The sequence below is a fragment of the Candoia aspera genome, chromosome 8 (genome assembly GCF_035149785.1).
Source record: "Candoia aspera isolate rCanAsp1 chromosome 8, rCanAsp1.hap2, whole genome shotgun sequence".
NCBI classification, from domain to species: domain Eukaryota; kingdom Metazoa; phylum Chordata; class Lepidosauria; order Squamata; family Boidae; genus Candoia; species Candoia aspera.
The window spans coordinates 59,121,928-59,147,380 of NC_086160.1; the positions used below are offsets into that span (position 1 = coordinate 59,121,928).

Consider the following 25,453-nt stretch of genomic DNA (forward strand, 5'->3'; position numbering starts at 1 on the left):
GTGAACTGAAATGGACTGGAATGGGCCACTTCACATCAAATGACCACCAGATCTACTACTGTGGACAAGAGGACCACAGAAGAAATGGAGCGGCCTTCATAATTAATCGTAAAGTGGCTAAAGCAGTGCTTGGATACAATCCAAAAAACGATAGAATGATCTCAATTCGAATTCAGGGCAAGCCATCTAACATCACAGTGATCCAAATATACGCCCCAACCACAGATGCTGAAGAAGCTGAGGTAGAGCAGTTCTATGAGGATCTGCAGCACCTGCTGGACAACACACCTAAAAGTTGTTATTTTCATCACAGGAGACTGGAAGGCTAAGGTGGGCAGACAAATGACACCTGGAATTACAGGTAAGCATGGCCTGGGAGAACAGAATGAAGCAGGACATAGGCTGATAGAATTTTGCCAAGACAACTCACCCTGCATAACAAACACTCTCTTCCAACAACCTAAGAGATGGCTTTATACATGGACTTCACCAGATGGACAACACCAAAATCAGATTGACTACATCCTTTGCAGCCAAAGGTGGCGGACATCTATACAGTTCGTAAAAACAAGACCTGGGGCTGACTGTAGTTCCGATCAGAAACTTCTTATTGCACAATTTAGGATCAGACTTGATGGCTGAAAGCGAAGAGGAACTGAGGAGCCTTATGATGAAGGTGAAAGAAGAAAGTGCAAAAGCTGGTTTGCAGCTAAACCTCAAAAAAACCAAGATTATGGCAACCAGCTTGATTGATAACTGGCAAATAGAGGGAGAAAATGTAGAAGCAGTGAAAGACTTTGTATTCCTAGGTGCGAAGATTACTGCAGATGCTGACTGCAGTCAGGAAATCAGAAGACGCTTAATCCTTGGAAGAAGAGCAATGACAAATCTCGATAAAATAGTTAAGAGCAGAGACATCACACTGACAACAAAGGTCCGCGTAGTTAAAGCAATGGTGTTCCCCGTAGTAACATATGGCTGCGAGAGCTGGACCATAAGGAAGGCTGAGCGAAGGAAGATAGATGCTTTTGAACTGTGGTGTTGGAGGAAAATTCTGAGAGTGCCTTGGACTGCAAGAAGATCCAACCAGTCCATCCTCCAGGAAATAAAGCCAGACTGCTCACTTGAGGGAATGATATTAAAGGCCAAACTGAAATACTTTGGCCACATAATGAGAAGACAGGACACCCTGGAGAAGATGCTGATGCTAGGGAGAGTGGAAGGCAAAAGGAAGAGGGGCCGACCAAGGGCAAGGTGGATGGATGATATTCTAGAGGTGATGGACTCATCCCTGAGGGAGCTGGGGGTGTTGACGACCGACAGGAAGCTCTGGCGTGGGCTGGTCCATGAAGTCACGAAGAGTCGGAAGCGACTAAACGAATAAACAACAACAAGGATCAGACTAAAGAGATTAGGGAAGACCCACAGATCAGCTAGATGTGAGCTCACTAATATTCCTAAGGAATATGCAGCGGAGGTAAAGAATAGATTTAAGGGACTGGACTTAGTAGATAGGATCCCGGAAGAACTCTGGACAGAAGTTCGCAACATTGTTCAGGAGGCGGCAACAAAATACATCCCAAAGAAAGAGAAAACCAAGAAGGCAAAATGGCTGTCTGCTGAGACACTAGAAGTAGCCCAAGAAAGAAGGAAAGCAAAAGGCAACAGTTATAGGGGGAGATATACGCAATTAAATGCAAAATTCCAGAGGTTAGCCAGAAGAGATAAGGAATTATTTTTAAACAAGCAATGCACGGAAGTGGAAGAAGACAATAGAATAGGAAGGACAAGAGACCTCTTCCAGAAAATTAGAAACATTGGAGGTAAATTCCAGGCAAAAATGGGTATGATCAAAAACAAAGATCGCAAGGACCTAACAGAAGAAGAAGAGATCAAGAAAAGGTGGCAAGAATATACGGAAGACCTGTATAGGAAGGACAACAATATCGGGGACAGCTTTGACGGTATGGTCAGTGAGCTAGAGCCAGACATCCTGAAGAGTGAGGTTGAGTGGGCCTTAAGAAGCATTGCTAATAACAAGGCAGCAGGAGATGAAGGCATTCCAGCTGAACTGTTCAAAATCTTGCAAGATGATGCTGTCAAGGTAATGCATGCTATATGCCAGCAAATTTGGAAAACACAAGAATGGCCATCAGACTGGAAAAAATCAACTTATATCCCCATACCAAAAAAGGGAAACACTAAAGAATGTTCAAACTATCAAACAGTGGGACTCATTTCACATGCCAGTAAGGTAATGCTCAAGATCCTGCAAGGTAGACTTCAGCAATTCATGGAGCGAGAATTGCCAGATGTACAAGCTGGGTTTAGAAAAGGCAGAGGAACTAGGGACCAAATTGCCAATATCCACTGGATAATGGAAAAAGCCAGAGAGTTTCAGAAAAAGATCTATTTCTGTTTTATTGACTATTCTAAAGCCTTTGACTGTGTGGACCATAACAAATTGTGGCAAGTTCTTAGCGCTATGGGGATACCAAGTCATCTTGTCTGCCTCCTGAAGAATCTGTATAATGACCAAGTAGCAACAGTAAGAACAGACCACGGAACAACGGACTGGTTTCAGATTGGGAAAGGAGTACGGCAGGGCTGTATACTCTCACCCTACCTATTCAACTTGTACGCAGAACACATCATATGACATGTTGGGCTTGAGGAATCCAAGGCTGGAGTTAAAATTGCTAGAGGAAACATTAACAATCTCAGATATGCAGATGATACCACTTTGATGGCTGAAAGCGAAGAGGAACTGAGGAGCCTTATGATGGAGGTGAAAGAAGAAAGTGCAAAAGCTGGCTTGCAGCTAAACCTCAAAAAAACCAAGATTATGGCAACCAGCTTGATTGATAACTGGCAAATAGAGGGAGAAAATGTAGAAGCAGTGAAAGACTTTGTATTTCTAGGTGTGAAGATTACTGCAGATGCTGACTGCAGTCAGGAAATCAGAAGACGCTTAATCCTTGGGAGAAGAGCAATGACAAATCTTGATAAAATAGTTAAGAGCAGAGACATCACACTGACAACAAAGGCCCGCATAGTTAAAGCAATGGTGTTCCCCGTAGTAACATATGGCTGCGAGAGCTGGACCATAAGGAAGGCTGAGAGAAGGAAGATCGATGCTTTTGAACTGTGGTGTTGGAGGAAAATTCTGAGAGTGCCTTGGACTGCAAGAAGATTGAACCAGTCCATCCTCAAGGAAATCAAGCCAGACTGCTCACTTGAGGGAATGATATTAAAGGCAAAACTGAAATACTTTGGCCACATAATGAGAAGACAGGACATCCTGGAGAAGATGCTGATACTAGGGAGAGTGGAGGGCAAAAGGAAGAGGGGCCGACCAAGGGCAAGATGGATGGATGATATTCTAGAGGAGACGGACTTGTCCCTGGGGGAGCTGGGGGTGTTGATGACCGACAGGAAGCTCTGGAGTGGGCTGGTCCATGAAGTCACGAAGAGTCGGAAGCGACTAAACGAATAAACAACAAAAGTAGTAAAATGAATGGCAATTGAATGATAAAGGATCCATGTATCTCCTATAACAAAATTTGCACTAAAGTTTCATTTTGCAAAGAATCATTTTTCAGTTCTTGACTGTAGTAAAAAGGTACACAGTGAGGTTTTACAACAAAGATATCCACTTTAATTTACCCTTTGTTCATGTTCTGTGCTACTTTGCCCTGTAGCACTAGTTGACATTTCATAGAGATTGAACCTTTATAGGGCCAGAAAATATATATAATTATAAAAATCACCTTCTCTTGATTTTCCCATTATGTACCAATCATAGCAAAAGCAGGCATTTCTTAGGTGCTTGCTACAGAATGAAAAAAAAAAAGTTTTATTTCTTGACTTGTAATTAGAATGTGGCATTTTGGTAAATAAATAGAAGATAGCTTTTGTATAATTTGGTACTCAACAGGTGTTGCAAGATGCTGGTAATGCAAGTCTTTGACCTATATCACATAAGCAGCATCATATGATAACTGAAACCCTCCTAGGATGGCCCCCAAATAAATTTTCTACTGTTAAATATACAAAAGCAGACCTTTATGAAGGACTATAACAATATAAATATTGTAAATATAAGTCAGGGTTACTTTTCTGCCTTTGTCATTCCCACCCTCCCCAATTAATTTAAACTCCATGACACATTTTAATCCAATTTATATACAGTATAGGATGCCCAAGAAGCATTGAATTTATCTATTCTACCAGGCTTTGGACTAAATATAAAGGGGCAGGCAATAATCATTATGATGTGTATGATATAGTTGAGTCAGTTGCTCTCTCTCAGCCCAACCCACTTCACAGGGTGGTTGTTGTGGGGAAAATAGGAGGGAGGAATATTAGGTATGATTGCCACTAAGAGAGAGAGAGAAAGAGAGAGAGAGAGAGAGAGAGTATAAATATAAATAAAATAAAGGCAGGATAAAAATTTTAAAAATCCTTTCTCACTCCTAAGGGTGGTATGTGTTTTCCTCAACCTCGGGTCCTCTACCAGAGGCCTGGGAGTTTGAGGGTTCTGCACAGTATCTTAGATGTTCCTAGCACTGCACTCTTCTGGACAGAGAGCTCTGATGTTGCTCCTGGGATCTGTTGGACCCACTCTCCCAGCTTAGGAGTTACAGCCCCAAGTGTTCCTACCACCACTGGGACCACTTTGGACTTCTGTCAGGGCCAGCCTCGCTTCGCAATAAGACACAGACTCACTTAATGGGTATTAAGGATTTCTGGTTTATTGGAATGATAGCTGACAGAAAGAAAAACGGGAACGGGGTAGGTAGTGTGGGGGTGCCCCTTTTATACCCTCCTGTATTGCCCCGGGCTTCCCCACCCTTCAATGCCCCGATCCCTCTTGATGGGACCCTTGATGGCTGCTTGGGCGTTTTCCCCCGGTGTCCTCTTTGTCTCCCTGCAACGGTTGTGTCCTCCGGGGCACCATGTGCTCCTTATCTTCACTCCTCTGACGTCTCTCCTTTCAGTTGTTTATGGGATTATGGGTGTGGGTGTCTTTGGGTGCTTGTGCTAATCCCTGGTTTGATTATCTTCTTCCTCCTTTACCTTAATGCTCATGATCCACGTTGTGAGGCTCTTTGTGCCTTGCAACGAGGTCATGACAACTTCACTTTCCACATCCTCTCTAGTTCCTCCTTCAGGCCCTGGTATTTCTCCAGCTTTTCATACTCCTTCTTCCTGATGTTGCTGTCACTTGGCACCGCTACATCTATTACCACTGCTGCTCTACTACTGTGATGTCTGGTTGATTGGCCAGTACCAGCCTGCCCATCTGGATCTGGAAGGCCCACAGGATCTTAGCCCTGTTATTCTCCATGACCTTCTGTGGAATCTCCCATCTGGAATTAGAAGGGTCTAGTCCATACGCTGTGCAGATGTTCCTGTACACAATTCCAGCTACTTGGTTGTGCCATTCAGTGTATGCTGTTCCTGTCTTCTTACACCCTGCCACTACAGTATATGTTGGATTGTCTCTAAGGCCTCTCTGCACAGTCTGCACATTGAGTCCTGTCTAGTGGGATAGACCCCTGCTTCTATGGATCTGGTGTTTAGTGCCTGTTCTTGTGCTGCTGTGATCAGTGCCTCAGTGCTGTCTTTTAGTCCAGCCCTTTCCAGCCACTGGATTTCCCAATGTCAGCCAGCTCCACTATCTGTTGATGGTATGTTCCATGGAGACTCTTGTCTTGCCACAGCACTTCCTCTAAACACTTCCTTTCTAAAGACTTTCTATCTTTAACTCTGAATGGGAATGCACTCCCCGAGACAGGGTTGGGGTTCTCTGAAACTCATGGCTCCTGCTCAAAGGAGGGCCTTTGCACAAATCCACCTTTTGAACTAATTGTGCCGGTTTCTGGATCAGAAGGCTCTATTCATGTCCGCTTGTGCCTTAGTTACCTCCTGTTTTGGACTTCTGTAATGCATTCTACATGGGGCTGCCCTTGAAACCATTCAGACACTGAAACTGGTCCAGAATGCGGCAGCATGGGCAGTTTGGGGTGTTTTAGTACATTCATGTAACACCATTGTACTGCAAACTGCACTGGCTTCTAGTGAGCTCCCAGGTGTAATTTAAGGTCCTGGTTATAATCTGTAAACCTCTATGTGACCCAGGGCCAGTTATTTGTAGAACTGCCCCTTGTTTCTGCTTGCCTCACCAAATCTGATTGGGTGGATGTGCTCTGGGTCCTTTTTATTAAGCAATGGCATCTTACAGGACCAAAGAGATGTGCCTTCTCTGTTGTGGCACCTACCTGGTGGAACAGCATCCTGCCTCCCCTAAATTTGGATGGTCTTGACCCTTTTGGCTTTTCAGGCTTTTCCATCAAATACAATTTGGCTTGTTAAGTGAGCCCTGCTGATTAGCTGCTATTGTCTGATCTGCAAGATGGAAGGGATTTATTTGGATCTCTGGCACGCAGTATATTGTAAAGGAATGTGGAGATATCCTTGAAGAGGAAATGGATGAATCATTAAGGGAAAATGACAACTCAGTCCTGGGAAAGTGGAAGGCATAAAACAAAAAACGAACAATGCCACCACCACCCTCAAAATAACCGTGCCTTGATTATATTTGGTATAGTATAAGAAAAACTCTGGAGGCTTTCATAATTCTGTTGTTATGGTACTTCAGCAAAAGTAGCATTCCAGTAAACTTTTGCACTGTCTGTTTCTTGATCTGGCTTAGCAAGATGGCAGCTTAATAAATTGGTCAGATAGATAGACAGAGATAGAAGCCAAAGCAACTATGGAAAGAGTATGTAGAGGCTTAGCCATCCCACTTCCCTTCTTGTCTTTTTCAGCCCCATCCCATGTGGTCTCAGAATAAAATCAGAGAAATAGTGTCTAGAGCAATCCTTCTGTTGCAGGTCTACTGTATAGACCAGTGTTTCTCAATCTTAGCAACTTTAAGATGCCTGGACTTCAACTCCAAGAACTCCCCAGTACAGTTTATCACATTGGTATAGACTCATTTCTGCACTAGCAGCAGGAAGAGAAGCTTAACCTGATGATGCTTCTCTCTTCCATGTTTCTGCAACACAGCTAACCAGGGAGTTCAGTAACTTCATACAACTCTCTGTAACTCCTCTGCTTGACTGGGTTAGTGGATTTTCATTATCTGCTGCCCTCCTCCCCCTCTATAACCTACTTAAGTATATTGTGCTGAGATTCAGCCTGGACAAAAACCATTACATACAGTCATTACTAGTCATAGGGATGTAGGAGGTAGTTTAAGTAGGTACAATCAGACCAACAGAATAAGGAAACTGCCTGTTCAAGATTAATTGGATAAAATTACTTGGGCTGAAAGAAAGCATCTTAATGATTGTGCCATTCAATCTAAAGGATTCATGAAGAATTTGTGGAAATCAGTTGGGTTAGTATGTGGACAGGGAAGTAAATATCCATTGGATTTTGAAGCTTAAATCTTGTGATGCATTTTTTTTAGATTTCTTTTAATCCCGCCTTTATTATTTTTATAAATAACTCAAGGCAGGGAACATATGTAATACTCCTTCCTCCTCCTATTTTCCCCACAAAAACAACCCTGTGATTTGAGTTGGGCTGAGAGAGAGGGACTGGCCCAAAGTCACCCAGCCAGCTTTCATGCTTATGGCAGAACTTTTCATCTCCAAAAGGTTTCAGGATATTTAAATTGCATACAGTCCTATGTATTTGAGTTAAAATGTGTTCAGAAGCAGGTTCTGTGGAAATGAAACAGGTTTATTCATGGGTATATGCAACAGTGATATTGCTGAGAAAATAACTTGTCTCTTCCTAACCTATAAAATTTTCTGACATTGGTTGAAGTTTTGCTGCCTAGGTCAGTTCAGAGTCTTAACTATTTTGAGCCCCTTGGAGAAAAGATGGCTGTAAATATAATAAAGACAAGCAGGTGAGGTGTACTCTGCTAAGATCACCACTTATTGTCATTGTACAGTCATCACACACTGACCTTTGTTACTCCGAGCCTCATCACATAGTTGCAGAGAATGAAAGTCTATTTGTTCAATGAAATACTTCTTTCTCTCTCTTTTTGCACCAGAGAGTTTGACAGACACCTACCACAAAAAAGAGCAATTTGTTCATTCCCTGTAGATACTATTTCACAAGGAAAGAAGTTATTCTTGGCACTGCCTGAGAATGGCTTGAAGGCATATAAAGCTGTAGCATTGTTAAGACTGAGCAGGTCTTTGGCTGGCTGGCTTGGATAGCAGAGCCTAGACTCACTAGGTAAGCTGTTCAGAACTTTCCCCAAAAGAAGTACATTACAGATGTAGAAAACAGATACCAGCCTTTTCACAGATAATTTAGGTAAGGTTTCTATTGCTCAACAAAAAGTACTAATACACATGAGATATTCTGATAGTAACATAATAGAAACCATGAGTCTGTGAGTTCTAGTCCTGCCTTAGGCATGAAAGCCAGCTGGGTGACCTTGGGCCAGTCACTTTCTCTCAGGCCAGCTCAGTGCAATGTAGACTAGCCTCCTCGTGGTGCACCCTGGGCAACATGACTTGTCACGGCTAAACAGTCTACACATCTGGCTGCTGGACCTCACAAGGATTTCCCAGCAAGAAAAAGCAGTATGAACACTGAACTGCTATGCCGTACGATTAAAAAAAAAAAAGTAACATAATGGACTGTGGTAATGATGTGAACTGTTTTCATTTTATGATACTCTAGAATGCTAATTCTCATATCTTGTTGCTCTGTCACAGTCTCTATAGTTTGATGATAAGCCTCATGTATGAAGAAAACATGGATTTATCTTTCTGCATTTCCTTTTTTATTTTTAGGACCAGGGACATACAGCCCAGTGGTTGACCAGTCAGGAGCAAAACTGCCTTCTGGTGTTACAGTTTGTGTTTCTCAAGAACCTCGTTTTAAAGAAGCAAAAGACAAAACTCCTGGCCCTGCATCATATGAGGTAGGTTGATACCTCACAATGTTATTTGGCAAATGGTTGAACCTGGTCATGCCTTATGTATGTAATAGGTACATAATGATCTGCAATAGCATTGTCATTTTGTTACTTAACAGCAGGAAAGCAAAAGGTGGTTTTTTTTTCACAAGAGAGGAAGATAGCAGCCACAGAAGGTTGCATTTGTTGCAAATGTCAAGGTTGTGCTTTCCCAACAGGACTTCAGGGCAGGGCCACAACTGGAGGGGGGGCAATCAGGGCATGTGCTCTGGGCGCTGCGCTGGTGGGGTGCCAAAATTAGTGCTGGGGGGGCGCCGAAATGGGCATGGAATCCATGTGTCCCCCGGGTGACACAGACCCTAGTTGCGGCCCTGCTTCAGGGGGAGTTTGCCACGTGGTTGGAAGCATTTGACCCTTGGAGGAAGTGTACACTTAAACAGTTAAAAGGCTACATGTAGGGTTTTATTTTGTTGATAATGTTTGATGCTTTATTATTGTTTATGTTTTTTTGCCTCACTGTGAGCTTCCTAGAATCTAAGAAAGCGGCACATAGAATCATTATGTAAATTATGTGAGTGGGCATGTTAAAATATGGCTTGAGTGCCTTTGGACTGAGCTGAATTGGATAGAGCAGATATTTTAATCTGCTGTGTGCAGATGTGAACATGGTATTCAGTTACATTTCTTTCCTAAAAGATTAGATGATTTCCAAAGCTGTCACTTAAAGGACCCCAATAGCTAGAATTTTTGATATTATAAATGAATGACATTTTCTTCATAGTGAAGCTAGTCAGATGCTATTCTATTTCCGAAGACATTTATTCTTTTGTAGTTGAATTGAGTGAAATGAAATATAAGTCTTGCATCCTGGAGCACAAGTTATCGTACCTTAGGTCTATTTGTTACAAGTATAGTTTAACCTTGTATGGCATCACTTTTATTGTGAGCCACTTTAAGGATTTTTGAAACGAAGTAGGATACAAATTTATGATTAATAAGGATTTTATTAAGTAGCCAGGGAGCCGTTGTCCACTAGTTGCGGTCCTAACTGAAGCTAACAGATGCCTCATTACCATTTGCTTGGACCACTGCAATATGATGTATACAGAGCAATCTTTGAAGGCCATTTGGAAGTTTTAACTAGTCCAGAACACAGTGGCCTGGTTGTGTTTTGGCATCCACCATCATGATCATACTATACCTGTCAGACTTCCTAGGTAGACCAGGCAGAAAACATGACCAAATGAGCTAATTCTACTTTATTGATAGGCTACATTAACAGAATCTTGCAAGAGTCAAAGTACAAATCTCCTGCTGTCTCTTTTACCACCTGATAAGTTAGAGAGGTTCCTTTTTGAGTTTCTTTCTCCTTCCATTATGCAGCTACGGGCTATACCCCCTCTTCTCTAATTGTTCCCCAGGCAGCAACTCTTCCCCACATCTCTCAAGGTCATTCCCACATTCCATTACAATACCTGTGCTTCAGGCCCTGCACTAGATCACTATTAGCTTCAAAGTCAAGTTCAAAATGCTGGTTTGGACCTTTAAAGCTCAGACCTTTGGCATCAGAGTACTTGCAGGAATGCCTTCTCTGTTTTAATCCTCCCAGGTCAGCATTTTATTTTTATTTATTTATTTATATTTCAAATTTCATCACCACCCATCTCACTAGGCAGTTCCTTGGAGGACCTTCATGTGGCCCCCCATCTTTGTGAGAAAAGGCATGACTACACTTTGGAATGCCACTTCCCCAAAATTTGATCTGACCCCACTTAATTGGCTTTCTTCAAGCTACAAAAATGAGTTATTTTAGACAGCCCTTGGTGAGATCAGCTGATGCCATCAGACTGGCTAATTTATTTTTCTCTGATTCTTTGTTTTGATTCTTTGTTGTTATATTCTTTTGCTATGAAGTTTTATTGTATTTCTATTAGTATACATGAAAGGCTAAGGGCTTTTTCCTGATTGTGGAAGAACACAAATCAAATCAAATCAAATCAATAAATAAATAATATTTAAAATTAAATAAATCATCTCAGCATGAAAATAGGAATGTATTATCCACATTGTAAAAACTACAAAAAGTATGAGGTGGGGTGAGTATGAGTTGGTGAATATAAAAAATAGGGTGAATATGAGTTGGTACACTGAAATTACATCATTGTTATTTATTTGTCAATAATTCATAAAACTCAAAGTGCATGATCAGCTCACCAAGTTATAGATGTACTGTGTCATTCATAATCATTATTTGTAATCTCTCACACACATTCACATCAGCTAACTTCATTTGAAATATATTTTGGTTAGGATTTGTCATACTTGTATTTCTTCTACGATAATTTCTTGTTATTTCCAAAATCTAGAAATATGTAAATTTTTGGCACAGATGCCCAAGAGTTCCTTTACGTGTATTATAATAATAATAATATGAAATAGCCTTATATTGTCAGTGGCAGCACTGCCATTAGGATAGGGCTTTGGGGCCACAATCCACAAATTACTTTTGTATAGCAACACTTAGAGTTTTGAAATAATACACATTATTTCAAATAATAAGTAAAATGATATACAACTCTGAGACTGTGTTATATTCTATGTGTTTTCCCTTTTTGTTCCACTGTTTTATTCCAATGTTATTGCAGTTTATAAACTAAATAATAACTTTTCTTTTTGGCTTGGACATCCATTGAGATTTTCAGGGTACAAATTACAGTTGCCATTGGAAATAGTGGGTATAATTTTTCCACATTTTCATATGTATTATTGGATGTACATTTTATTTCGATCCGAATGAAGAGTTTCAAGATTGGATTTCCCTTTGGGTTCAGTTTGAAAGGTATTTGACCTTGGTACTAGAATTTGGTACTAGAATTTGTTCAGGAGTCTACCTTACTAACTTCACTGAATGTCACAAGAAATATTGAATAAGGGCTGTTTTATTCTCTCCAGTCATTAAAAGCTTACATTATTGAAATATCTTGCCTTAAAAATAGCTTGCAAATACTTTTCTTTGAGTAAATTGCCCCAGCTATACTATTATTACCTTGTATAAATTCTTTTCTGCTGAAGCATTTTTAAACCTTTGAAAAACTGAGTTTGATTTGCCTCAAACTTTCCCCCCCTCTTTAGTCAGTTTGATGCTTAAAAATGTTAAATTGATAATCTTAAAATATAAGATTAAGTAGTTCCATAAATAATTTGCATTGAAAATATTAGAACAGAGGTTCTCAAAATGTGGGTGGTGGCCCTTCTGATGATGATAGTGGAGGGAGTTCACAGGAAATTTCAGGGAAGTTCATTTTTGTTTGTTTTAAAGCTGATCAGGCTTGCACAGGCAAAGTGGGAGCTCCATCAAAATTTATTCATACTTTGCCTGATTTGGTTTAGTATTCTGTTTTGTAATATATGCATATTTTATTTATTTTATTATTTAAATGTATTAGAGCCACCCAGCTCCAATGGACTCTGGGCAGCATTCAAACCCCCCCAAAATCCATAAAAACAGATAAATCCTGAAACCACACAGGCAACCCGAAATAAAATAATCTAAAAATGATGGAAAACATGCCTCCCAAAAGAATACTATATTAACCCCTGGCCTGGAGCCAAAGCCAGGTTTTAAGTTTTCCAGAACCCTAGGAGAGAAGGTGTTGGGGGGATGCTGTTCCAGAGGGATTAGTTTTGTAATCCAAAATGTGGAGATGCTGATAGGGCTACAACTGGTAAATGCACATAAATGCTTGTGCTTGCATGATAGATTACTGAAATTATAAGCACCAAAGCCCTCCTGTATTATGCATAATTGTAGTGGCTTTCAGCTTCTGGAATGTTCTTTCTCTTGTGAAACCTTTATGCCTATTTTCATATAATTGCTCAAAGGTAGGCCAAGACTATCCTGTTCAAGGAGATCGTAGAAAAGTAACATTGATTGACTCTTTTTTCCCTGGTTCTGATTCCAGGCTACCAGAAATATATTTCCATGTAGCTCTTCTGTTTCAATTATATTTTGCAAGTTTTCATTATTACAGCTGGCTCTAGGCCAGTTAGGAGGTTAATGATACGTTTTCAGAAGGCAGTGAAATGTTCTATGTATATATTTTATGTGCTTTTTTTGTTCTAAAATGCTGTCAATTTTAATCTGAATGATTGTCAATATTCTAATTATACCAGTGATGTTATGTGGGCCCTCATGAATGGAGTGACCCTCTTTATCTATCCTGATGTGTGTGTGAGTGCATGTGCCTGTGTTTGAGACAGAGAGAAAGAAAAGAAGATATTCAGGCCACACATGCAAAAATATATACTTTTATTTAAATCAATTTAATAAAACAATGACTGGATTTTGTTACACTGAGATACGGGCATAGTTCATACTGTCAGTGAAAAATGTGAATAATAGTTCTTATTGCCAAATGTATTCTACCCTTCTTATCTTCTCCAGTGCCACTAATATCAAGCATAGTAGATTGTCTTTTTCACTTAATAAAAACACTTCAAGGTACATTCATCCAGAGTCATGTTTTTCAAGTTAATATACTTCAATTGCTCTGTATGAAAACTATGCTTGCAATAACCCTTGAAACAGGACTGCAGGTCATAGCAATATGCAATAACTTCCTCTACATTTATTTTAGTCAAAAGAGCTGTTGTAAAACATTATGTAGGAAATCTACTTCCTAGCCTCTCTAAAATGGAATGAATAACCAGCAGTACCACAGTACAAATCATTAAAAATCAGTCCACCAAAATGTAACTGCACAGATGAATATTACATACATGGACTCATATTAGGATCACTCTGATTGTGCATTGCTCACAAGAAAATGTCCACAGTTAAGTATGTTAAGATTCTGTATGAGAATCTTTCCTGAAGGAGAGGGGATGGGGATATAAGTCGACATAACAAGCAAGCAAGCAAGCAAACAGGCAAGCAGGCAAGCAAGCAAGCAAGCAAGCAAGCAGATAAACGTAATAGTTATTATTATTAGAGAACTTTATCAGGTGTTTCTCATCGAAGAGTTGACTTGTTCAGTGTAACCTTCCCAATCTGATGTCCATACAGATACTGGACTAGAATTCTTAGAATATCCAACCTGCATAGCTAACCAAACAATATGAATTTAACTAATTGAGTCAGAAGTCAGATATGTAAATGAACAAAGTTGGGATTCATTTACATAGTCCTATTATACCTTATTTATTGCTTATTTTGGAATCAGGCATGATTGAACAGATTTAAAAAAACTGCTTATTTTATACCTAGTCATTCAGTTTGAAAGTGTCCCAGATTATAAAATGAAAACTAGAAAAGAATCCTCTTCTCTCAGACCTACTATATAAAAAGACATGTTGAAGAAAGGAAAGGAGACGAAGAGGGGAAAGGAGTATAAGAAACTTACATATCAATTCTTAAAGTGTTACCAGTCCTATATTATCTAGCTGCAATGGACACGGTTTGCTCAGTGAGACTCAGGTCACACCATCAGTTCAGTACTACTACTAGTAGTGTTGTTCTTCCTCATCAAGTAATTAGTCTTGATTGCCTTAGTGGGACCTCCAAGCTTTAAGTCAGTATCTTATTATGTTACATCTTTAATCTGGGGCCTTGGGAGTATAGTAATATTCAAATATTCAATTGACCATAAATACTAGAGATGGATAACAAATGACTTACAGATAGGTATCTAAATACTATTTAAAATAATATATACATATATACATACATACTGTACCTATCAGGCTGTTCCTTTTGGGGCATGCAGGATGTAAAACAGAGAAAAGGAGTAAGCATTGTAAACCAAAGAAAAATTGGGACCCAAAAGGTAAAAAAAAAAAAGGGTAGGCATTATCATTACATTTACACTCACACCATTCACTATACCTCCCCAGACCTTTCTATGCTTGCAAACCATATTTATGTTCACCACATCCATCTACAGCTGCTTACAGTGCATGTTGTGGCTCTTTTTAATCTCCTTTCAATTTCAGCATCTTAAGTCTTAGCACTGTTTCTGAAAAATCCAGCAGCATAATTTATATTTTATTTTACCCAAATCTGGAGGTATTTAATACAAGCTGCAATGGTTAATTTATATACTGTACTTGCAAATTAGTCCATCATTTAAAACAATTTCTACCTGTTAACCAACTTTCTTCAGCAAAGGATCGTTACCTTGTCATGGTGCTGGAGCTTGAGCACCTCAATGATGCCATGAGCTAAACCATGAAGGGCCACCCAAGACGGGAAGGTCATGACAGAGAGGTCAGACTAAATGCGATCCCTGGGGAAGGTAATGGCAACCCACCCCAGTATTCTTGCCATGAAAACTAAATGGATCAGTACAACCAGGGATATGTCGGTATACCATCGGAAGATGAGATCCCCAGGTCGGAAGATGGTCAAAATGCTACTGGGGAGGAACAGAGGATGAGTTCAACTAGCCCCAGACGTGATGACGCAGCTAGCTCAAAGCCGAAAGGACGGCTAGCGGCCGACGGTGCTGGTGGTGAACGGCAAATCCAATGTTCTAAGGATCAACACACCATTGGAACCAGGAAAGTAAGATCTATGAGCCAGGGCAAATTGGATGTGGTTATTGGTGAGATGTCAAGATTAAAGATAGACATTTTGGGCGTCAGTGAACTGAAATGGACTGGAATGGGCCACTTCACATCAAATGCCCACCAGATCTACTACTGTGGACAAGAGGACCACAGAAGAAATGGAGTAGCCTTCATAATTAATCGTAAAGTGGCTAAAGCAGTGCTTGGATACAATCCAAAAAACGATAGAATGATCTCAATTAGAATTCAGGGCAAGCCATCTAACATCACAGTGATCCAAATATACGCCCCAACCACAGATGCTGAGGAAGCTGAGGTAGAGCAGTTCTATGAGGATCTGCAGCACCTGCTGGACAACACGCCTAAAAGATGTTATTTTCATCACAGGAGACTGGAAGGCTAAGGTGGGCAGTCAAATGACACGTGGAATTACAGGTAAGCATGGCCTGGGAGAACCGAATGAAGCAGGACATAGGCTGATAGAATTTTGCCAAGACAACTCACCCTGCATAACAAACACTCTCTTCCAACAACCTAAGAGATGGCTTTATACATGGACTTCACCAGATGGACAACACCAAAATCAGATTGACTACATCCTTTGCAGCCAAAGGTGGCGGACATCTATAGAGTTCGTAAAAACAAGACCTGGGGCTGACTGTAGTTCCGATCAGAAACTTCTTATTGCACAATTTAGGATCAGACTAAAGAGATTAGGGAAGACCCACAGATCAGCTAGATGTGAGCTCACTAATATCTCTCAGGAATATGCAGTGGAGGTAAAGAATCAATTTAAGGGACTGGACTTAGTAGATAGGGTCCCAGAACAACTATGGACAGAAGTTTGCAACATTGTTCAGGAGGCGGCAACAAAATACATCCCAAAGAAAGAGAAAACCAAGAAGGCAAAATGGCTGTCTGCTGAGACACTAGAAGTAGCCCAAGAAAGAAGGAAAGCAAAAGGCAACAGTGATAGGGGGAGATATACCCAATTAAATGCAAAATTCCAGAGGTTAGCCAGAAGAGATAAGGAATTATTTTTAAACAAGCAATGCACGGAAGTGGAAGAAGACAATAGAATAGGAAGGACAAGAGACCTCTTCCAGAAAATTAGAAACATTGGAGGTAAATTCCAGGCAAAAATGGGTATGATCAAAAACAAAGATGGCAAGGACCTAGCAGAAGAAGAAGAGATCAAGAAAAGGTGGCAAGAATATACAGAAGACCTGTATAGGAAGGACAACAATATCGGGGACAGCTTTGACGGTGTAGTCAGTGAGCTAGAGCCAGACATCCTGAAGAGTGAGGTTGATTGGGCCTTAAGAAGCATTGCTAATAACAAGGCAGCAGGAGACGATGGTATCCCAGCTGAACTGTTCAAAATCTTGCAAGATGATGCTGTCAAGGTGATGCATGCCATATGCCAGCAAATTTGGAAAACACAAGAATGGCCATCAGATTGGAAAAAATCTACTTATATCCCCATACCAAAAAAGGGAAACACTAAAGAATGTTCAAACTATCGAACAGTGGCACTCATTTCACATGCCAGTAAGTTAATGCTCAAGATCCTGCAAGGTAGACTTCAGCAATTCATGGAGTGAGAATTGCCAGATGTACAAGCTGGGTGTAGAAAAGGCAGAGGAACTAGGGACCAAATTGCCAATATCCGCTGGATAATGGAAAAAGCCAGGAAGTTTCAGAAAAACATCTATTTCTGTTTTATTGACTATTCTAAAGCCTTTGACTGTGTGGACCATAACAAATTGTGGCAAGTTCTTAGTGGTGTGGTATGGGGATACCAAGTCATCTTGTCTGCCTACTGAAGAATCTGTATAACGACCAAGTAGCAACCCTAAGAACAGACCATGGAACAACGGACTGGTTTCAGATTGGGAAAGGAGTACGGCAGGGTTGTATACTCTCACCCTACCTATTCAACTTGTACACAGAACATATCATGCGACATGCTGGGCTTGATATATCCAAGGCTGGAGTTAAAATCGCTGGAAGAAACAGTAACGATCTCAGATATGCAGATGATACCACTTTGATGGCTGAAAGCGTAGAGGAACTGAGGAGCCTTATGATGAAGGTGAAAGAAGAAAGTGCAAAAGCTGGCTTGCAGCTAAACCTTAAAAAAACCAAGATTATGGCAACCAGTTTGATTGATAACTGGCAAATAGAGGGAGAAAATGTAGAAGCAGTGAAATACTTTGTATTTTTAGGTGTGAAGATTACTTCAGATGCTGACTGCAGTCAGGAAATCAGAAGACGCTTAATCCTTGAGAGAAGAACAATGACAAATCTCGATAAAATAGTTAAGAGCAGAGACATCACACTGACAACAAAGGTCCGCATAGTTAAAGCAATGGTGTTCCCCGTAGTAACATATGGCTGCGAGAGCTGGACCATAAGGAAGGCTGAGAGAAGGAAGATTGATGCTTTTGAACTGTGGTGTTGGAGGAAAATTCTGAGAGTGCCTTGGACTGCAAGAAGATCAAACCAGTCCATCCTCCAGGAAATAAAGCCAGACTGCTCACTTGAGGGAATGATATTCAAGGCAAAACCGAAATACTTTGGCCACATAATGAGAAGACAGGACACCCTGGAGAAGATGCTGATGCTAGGGAGAGTGGAGGGCAAAAGGAAGAGGGGCCGACCAAGGGCAAGGTGGATGGATGATATTCTAGAGGTGACGGACTTGTCCCTGGGGGAGCTGGGGGTGTTGACGACCGACAGGAAGCTCTGGCGTGGGCTGGTCCATGAAGTCACGAAGAGTCGGAAGCGACTAAACGAATGAACAACAACAACCAACTTTATGACATTTCTGTCACATTGAATGACTGTCACCTCTTTATTTTGACAATGTGAAAGTTGGTGACTTTTAATATTCTGGAAGATTGACATGACTGTTCTTTACAATGGAGAAGTTTCTTCTGTGGACCTTCTTTCTGCTGCTGTTAGAAAATATATATTATTAATTAGGCTCTTGGCTTAACATAGGCTATAATATGAAAACTTGCAAAATATGATTGAAATGAAACAGTCCCATAGAGGGTTTTTTTTTTTTTGCTAGTTTGAAAAGTGTTGCTTACTTATAGGCAATATAGTTGGGGTGTTTGTTTACTACTTTATCTAATTTTTAATATTCATTCTTAATATTAATATGGGTATTTATTACGTTCTGTTATATATCAGACAGATTTGTTGAAGAGATAATGCTTAAATGTACTTAAATGTTTGTATTGTTAGCATGGTTAGCCATAGGGGAAATTAAGGATGTAGAACTCTAAGCAATTGATAAATGCTCTGCTAATGAGATCTTCCTCATTTTTGACAGTAGAATCTTGATGTGTATTGAAATGATTTAAAAAATATATCATACTCCTTCTCTTTAATCCTCCATACATAGTACACTAGTGGTCTTAAACCTGATTTGCTCATATGCCCTTCATTTTCCCAGTAATGGATTACTGGTAGAGAAGAAAAATGGGGACAAATTGGGACTCTGTAGTCGAATGGGTCAGAGCTTCTCACCAAATCTGTTTTGCACTAAATTGCTTGGTGGTTCTCCCATGAACTGCATACCCCCTTTTCAATATACTCCAGATCTTTGAAATGCAGTGACTTTGGTGATCAAAACATAGAGGTTTGTGAGCAAATGAATCAGAATTAAATACTGAAAGACTGTAAATATGCTTTAATGGAATGTGTAGAGATTTCTACTGCATCCAAACTGCATATGCTGGTAAGATGTTAGCTTCTGCTTTTTGGAGAGAATAAATTATTAATTCATTTTTGCAGGTGACTCTAATGGCATTCTTCTGCTGACCACTGTTTGCCAAACCGTTGTGGCTTTAGATTAATTGCCAAGGGAGCTTTGAAAATAAACCTGTTATGATGCTACAAAGACTATGAGTTGATGTGCTGGAAGAAAGACCAGCTGAGGCTTCAGATCTCAATTGCTGTTTGTTGCAGCCACCACTCCAGCTTAATGCTTAAAGGTTATTTTATTACACAGATAAATAATTTGTCCACAGCCATGCAGCATGAATCAAAGAACTCTGCTTCTGCAGTGAGCAGCTGTGATATTGGGCAGAAGCCTCTGGGTGTATATCTACATTAGCAGTCTCTTGTCTTATAATGTACACAGTGCTTTGCAAGTGTGATGAAGCCTGGCCTGATTGTAACTAAGAGTTTTTAACATAGTTTTGATTCTCTTTCACAGCAGGAGTCAAAGGCTGAAAATATGGTATGCTAGATACTGTACATTAAAGCTCATAGACAAAGGCTAAGATGTTACCAAAGACTATTTTCATCATCAGTAAAGGAGAGCAGGAACTGAATTTTCAGGAAACCTGTGCAGCATTTTGAAAAGTATAAGGAATAAAGTAGATTGTTTATTGACAGTTTTGTTTTATTGATTATGTGCCATCAAGTTGTTATTGACTCCTAGCAACCACATAGATAGATTTTCTCCATGATGATCAGTTCCTAATCTGGTCTTTCAGGTCTTCAAACTGAGCACTCTTCACATTGTAACTGAGTTCACCCATCTTGCTGCTGGTCATCTTCTGCTTCCATAGAGTGTTACAGGCAATACCATGGCTTGCACAATTCTGATCTTTGTAGATACAGAAGCATCACAGCATTTGAATATATTTTCCAAGGCCTTCATGGCTGCTCTGCCAAGGGCTAGTCTGTGGTGTATTTCTTGACTCCTTGTTTCTTTACTGTTGATGATTGATCCTAAAAACCAAAAGCTATTCACCACTTCAATATCTTCATTGCCAATCCTGAGGCTGGTTGTTGTACCTGGATGTTACACCTGTTGTCATTAGTTTGGTCTACTTTATATTTAATTTTAGTCCCTTTTTTTCACTTTGTTGCTTAATTTTTATTACTACAGCTTGTAGATCCTTTGCATTTTTGGCTGTCAGAGTACTGTGCTCAGCATAGTTCAGGTTATTGATGTTTCTTCCTCCAGTTTTAAAACCATGCTCATCATCACTAAGTCTGTTATTCCCAGTGGGATCAGCACACCATCATTTTTTGACTGTTTGGTATGAATTGCATTTTCTAGGTGCATTGAGGATAATTTCTGAAGAAAAAAAAAAGGAAGGGGAAGTAGAAGAAATTGTTATTATTCAGCTCTTGGGTGTCCAAAAGGAAATTCCACCATTTTCTCTCTCTCTCTGTGTATTTATGACAAGAACATTGAATACTTATTCTTCTAATCTGTGCTATAACTGAAGTTCTCTGAGAGATTACAGAATATATGGTCCATCTTTACAGAAAAAAGTTTTGTGAAGCATCGTATCTATATCATTTTCTTGTCCCCTCCAAACAGAATATTTGATTGATATTATGCTTTGAAGGCAAGGATACAATTTGGAGGTTCAGTGTTCAGCAGTGTATTTTGCCAATTAGAGTTTTGGTATACCAGCCATATATTTTCCCAGAAAAATACTGGCTATTCTTACTGGTAACACCCACATTTAGTGTGATAGAGTATGTATTGTCTTTTAGTGTTCTTTGTGTACCTGACATAGAACAGACGATGACACATTATTGACAGCAGCTAATTGAGCATATTTCACCTATAAAGGAACTTAATTTGGCTTCCATTTTTTTTGAGGGACATTTCGACTGATTATCATGATGCTGAAATAATCTGGGACTAGCACACTTGAAATAATACTGTTTCTGTACGAATATGCCTACAGCCATCTTTGGAGAGATTTGTTAGTAGCCAATGATGAGAGGATATTTTCTATAGCTGTGAAAGACTTTAATAACTCCTTCCCAACCCAAGAAGTTCCCTGGTCCCACTGATACTTTATTTTAAACATTGGAATTAATTATAAATATTACAATATCTGAATTCATTGTTACAATAACTATGAATATAACAATATAACAAACAAATATAATTCATTTGTTACATTGTTATATTCATAGTTACATTGGCTCATTATACCTACTGGATTTGAGCAGTTTAACTATTCAATGTCTAAAAAGATTAGAGGTCAGGGAGGTATTTGAAGGGCCATCACCTCGGCAGCTGTTCTCTGCTGCTTCACATGGTAGGACTAAGTCTAATGGCCTGAGTTATATACAGATGTCTGTAGCATTTGGTTGATTGTCATAAAAAAATTACTTGATTATCATTGTGGCTAATGTATTTGAATTCAGTTCAGAAAACTTCTCTGCAATGAAAATGCATTGCTTAACAAAAAAACCCATAAATAATTCCCCCCTGCCCCAACCTCCCTTCCCACAACTAATTATAAGTAGTTTGGGATTTATGATACAAGAGTCTTTGGATTCTGGCAGTATATAAATGTGACAAATAAATGCATAAATACTTTTGTATGGAATGACCAATGGCACTCATTAAAAGCTGACACTGAAGAAAATGCCTTCCGTTATTTTACCTGTGCAGGTTCTGATGTAAAGGTTGTGTAATTTCTAGTTTGTAAATCATTTGTAACTCATTTTTAATCTACGGTAAAAGAAGTCTAATATTTATTTCCAAAATATAATTGTCATATATCATTAACTTATATTCTCACTGCTTGGATAACAAATAAAGGTTAACCAGTTTGTAGGTAATGTCAAGTCTACTCAGTGTTAGAAATAAACTGTAACTTAAAACAGTGTGAATATTTTTTTATCATGCTACAGTTTAAAAACCAGTAATCATTTATAGGTTTTTATGATCAAGCTAGTTTAATAGCTACAAACAGTTCTGAACATCAGTTAAGAAAATGGAAGAACTATATAAAAATAGCAAACACCTTGTCAGTTTAGTACATTTACTATTTATCTGTTTCGTTAAAAACATTTTAGCTGGCATTCAACTATATTCTAAAATGCATTTGGTGTTTTATTTAAAACTTTTAAAACTTTATACACTTTAAAAACTTTTGAAGACCTACATATGAATATAGAAATTGTCAAAGTCTAATGTTTGTAAGAATAATGAATTCATTGGAATACTGGTCATTTAATTTATCCCTGCTTTCTTATCTTTAATGGCTCAGGCTATATTTATTCCTGGTCATGTCCATATATCTTCTCCTAGAATTATAATGAAATCATTTTGTTGCAATTTAAACATGTCTGAATACTTGACAACAAAATTTAGGAGTACCAATTGTATAGCACTTTAATCAGTCTATCCCTGCAGTAATCTTTTCAAGGATCATACCCCATGAGAAGATAGTTAAGTGCCATTAATTGTAAAGTAAAACTTTGACAGAAATTTTGTGCCTAAGATACAGGACTTGATTTTCCCCAAATTTTAGATTCTTTGGTCATTTAAGACCTTCTGATAATGATGAATGGCAAAAGATGCTAGAGTTTTGGAAGAAGTACTATAAATTAAGCCAGGTCATCTGAAAATAGGAAGATACATTTCACAGGCTGAGTCATATAGAATCTGGCTTGCACATGTACCAGGGCTTAGGAGGATTGGATATATACTGTGTATATGTACATATACTGTACATACACACATAACTATATCATAGATATAGATATAGATATGTCTACAACTACATCCACATCCACATAAACATGTAGCCAAGTTCAGGTCTCCTTTGAAATTACTCCTGGTATACAGTAGACAATATCTTCCCCTCTATCTCCTATTAAAGCCTCATTTTCAATTGTATAAGAAAGAGAAAGATCATTATCTAGGACCGCACATTAGACGAACAGTCTGTTGGGATCCTTATATTAAAACAACATATTTCATGCGCAGACAGAATCCAAAAATTACGTATAATATGGCCCTTCTTAAAACAGTTCAGTTGTGCTCTGCATATGTGAGCCTGATTGGGGTAAACTGTAGGGGTGATTCAGAAATATGATTAGTATGTATATTTCTGTTCTTGTCTAATTTGTTTCTTTTATTCTATTTTTACATACGGTCTTATTGATGTTTTATGTTTTATATCCTGTACTTCTATATGGCCTAATGACTAATCAATAAAAAGTAGAGTAGAGTAGAGTAGAGTAGAGTAGAGTAGAGTAGAGTAGAGTAGAGTAAAGTAAAGTAAAGTAAAGTAAAGTAAAGTAAAGTAAAGTAAAGTAAAGTAAAGTAAAAGTAAAGTATACATATATCATGGTGGCAATTGGTCATATAATTAAAAGTTAGAAGTTCAGACTCTTTAAATCTCCAGTCCTTAAAGCATCTGTTTGGAAATGAGCTGTATAAGTTTTTGAAAAAACGTTTCTTTTGGATTTTTGAATCTATATCAATAAGACCATCTTCCTAAACCTGATACCTTACAGATGTGTTAAATTTCCACTCTCAAGGCCAAAAAGTCCATATCTATATCTTTAAAAAAGTGTTCAAAGTGTTTCTATTTCTGAAGTATAAGATAGGTTGGCTGAATTATTTGTAGACATGTTCAAATGAGAAAGCCTTTGTATCCCATCTCACAACTGCCCAAAGGTTTGAGAGTGGTTTGAAAAAGGTATAATCCTGGCTTATAGACCATAATGGCTGGGTTCACACAATATATTGAACAGTGAACAAAAAATAACAGCAAACGTTTATGACCTGGGAGTAGTGGCAATTTAAAGTTCAGTGGCTACTGCCTCTTTCAAGGGATTCACTAGTATGACATAATCATGATAGACTACCACCTCCTAAAATATTTTTGTCTGTCTTCCAGGGGCAGGGCTGTCTTTACGCCTCTGCTTCTCTCTTCAACCTAGCCTTAGGAAAAACAGCAAGGTTTGAATTTTCCTGTTGAAACTCTTGAAGTAAGAAACTTAACAAATCTTGTGCCAATCCAGAAACAAAGAAAGATATTTGTGCATCTGTGTAGTCTTTAATGTGTAAGACATTTTAAATAACAAATTAGCCTTTTTAAACCAGTTAAGCCAAGTCACTGCATATATATATTTAGAAAATTCCCCCTCATCCCTATGGGTGGTATATGTCTTCCTCAATCTCAGGTCCTCTACCAGAGGCCTGGGAGTTTGAGGATTCTGCTCAGCATCTTAGATGTTCCTAGCACTGCACTCTTCTGGACAGAGAGCTCTGATGTTGTTCCTGGGATCTGTTGGAGTAACTCTCCCAGCTTCGGGGTCACAGCCCCAAGTGCCCCTACCACTACTGGGACCACTTTGGCCTTCACTTTCCACATCCTCTCTAGTTCCTCCTTCAGGCCCTGGTACTTCTCCAGCTTCTCATACTCCTTCCTGATGTTGCTGTCACTTGGCACCGCTACATCTATCACCACCGCTGTCTTCTAGTTCTGTCTTGTGTGGTAGACCACTGCTTCTATGGATCAGGTGCTTAATGCTTGTTCTTGTGCTGCTACGATTAGTGCCTCCATGCTGTCTTTTAGTCCAGCCCTTTCCAGCCACTGGTAGGATTTCCCAATGTCAGCTACCTCAGCTATGTGTCAATGGCACATCCCATGCAGGGTCTTGTCTTGCCATGGCACTTCCTCTGCTTGAACTTCTTCCCATGTCTGCTGCTGCCTCAGGCATTCTCTCAGCAGATCGTCTTTGGGTGCCATCTTACTGATGTTCTCCTGGATGCTCTGGGTTTTATCCAAGACAGTGATACTCACCAGACCCTGCCCTCCCTCTTTCCACCTGGTGTACAATCTCTGGGTGTTGGACTTGGTGTGGAAGCTTCTGTACTTTGTGAGGAGCTTCAAGGTCTTCACATTGGCAGCTTCCATGTCCTCCTTTTGCTAGCTCATGTACTGGCAGGGTATCTGATGACTGCCAGGGCATACATGTTGATGGCGTGGATCTTGTTCTTCCCATTGAGCTGGCTCTTCAGGACCTGTCTTACCCTTTGGTGGTACTTGGATGTTCCTGTCTTCCTTGTCTCCTCATCATGGTTCTCATGTGACTGTGGGTTACCAAGGTACTTGTAGCTGGTCTATATGGCTG

At 39.5% G+C, this 25,453-nt stretch overlaps 1 protein-coding gene across 1 annotated transcript in view; it reads left to right on the forward strand.

Moving 5' to 3' along the window:
* The window catches only part of STPG2 (sperm tail PG-rich repeat containing 2), a 243,558-nt gene that overhangs the window by 125,673 nt on the left and 92,432 nt on the right, over positions 1–25,453 (forward strand). Inside the window, exon 12 of the mRNA XM_063310735.1 lies at positions 8,832–8,962. Coding sequence (XP_063166805.1) covers positions 8,832–8,962 — 131 coding nt within the window. The remainder of the gene's footprint in view (positions 1–8,831; positions 8,963–25,453) is intronic.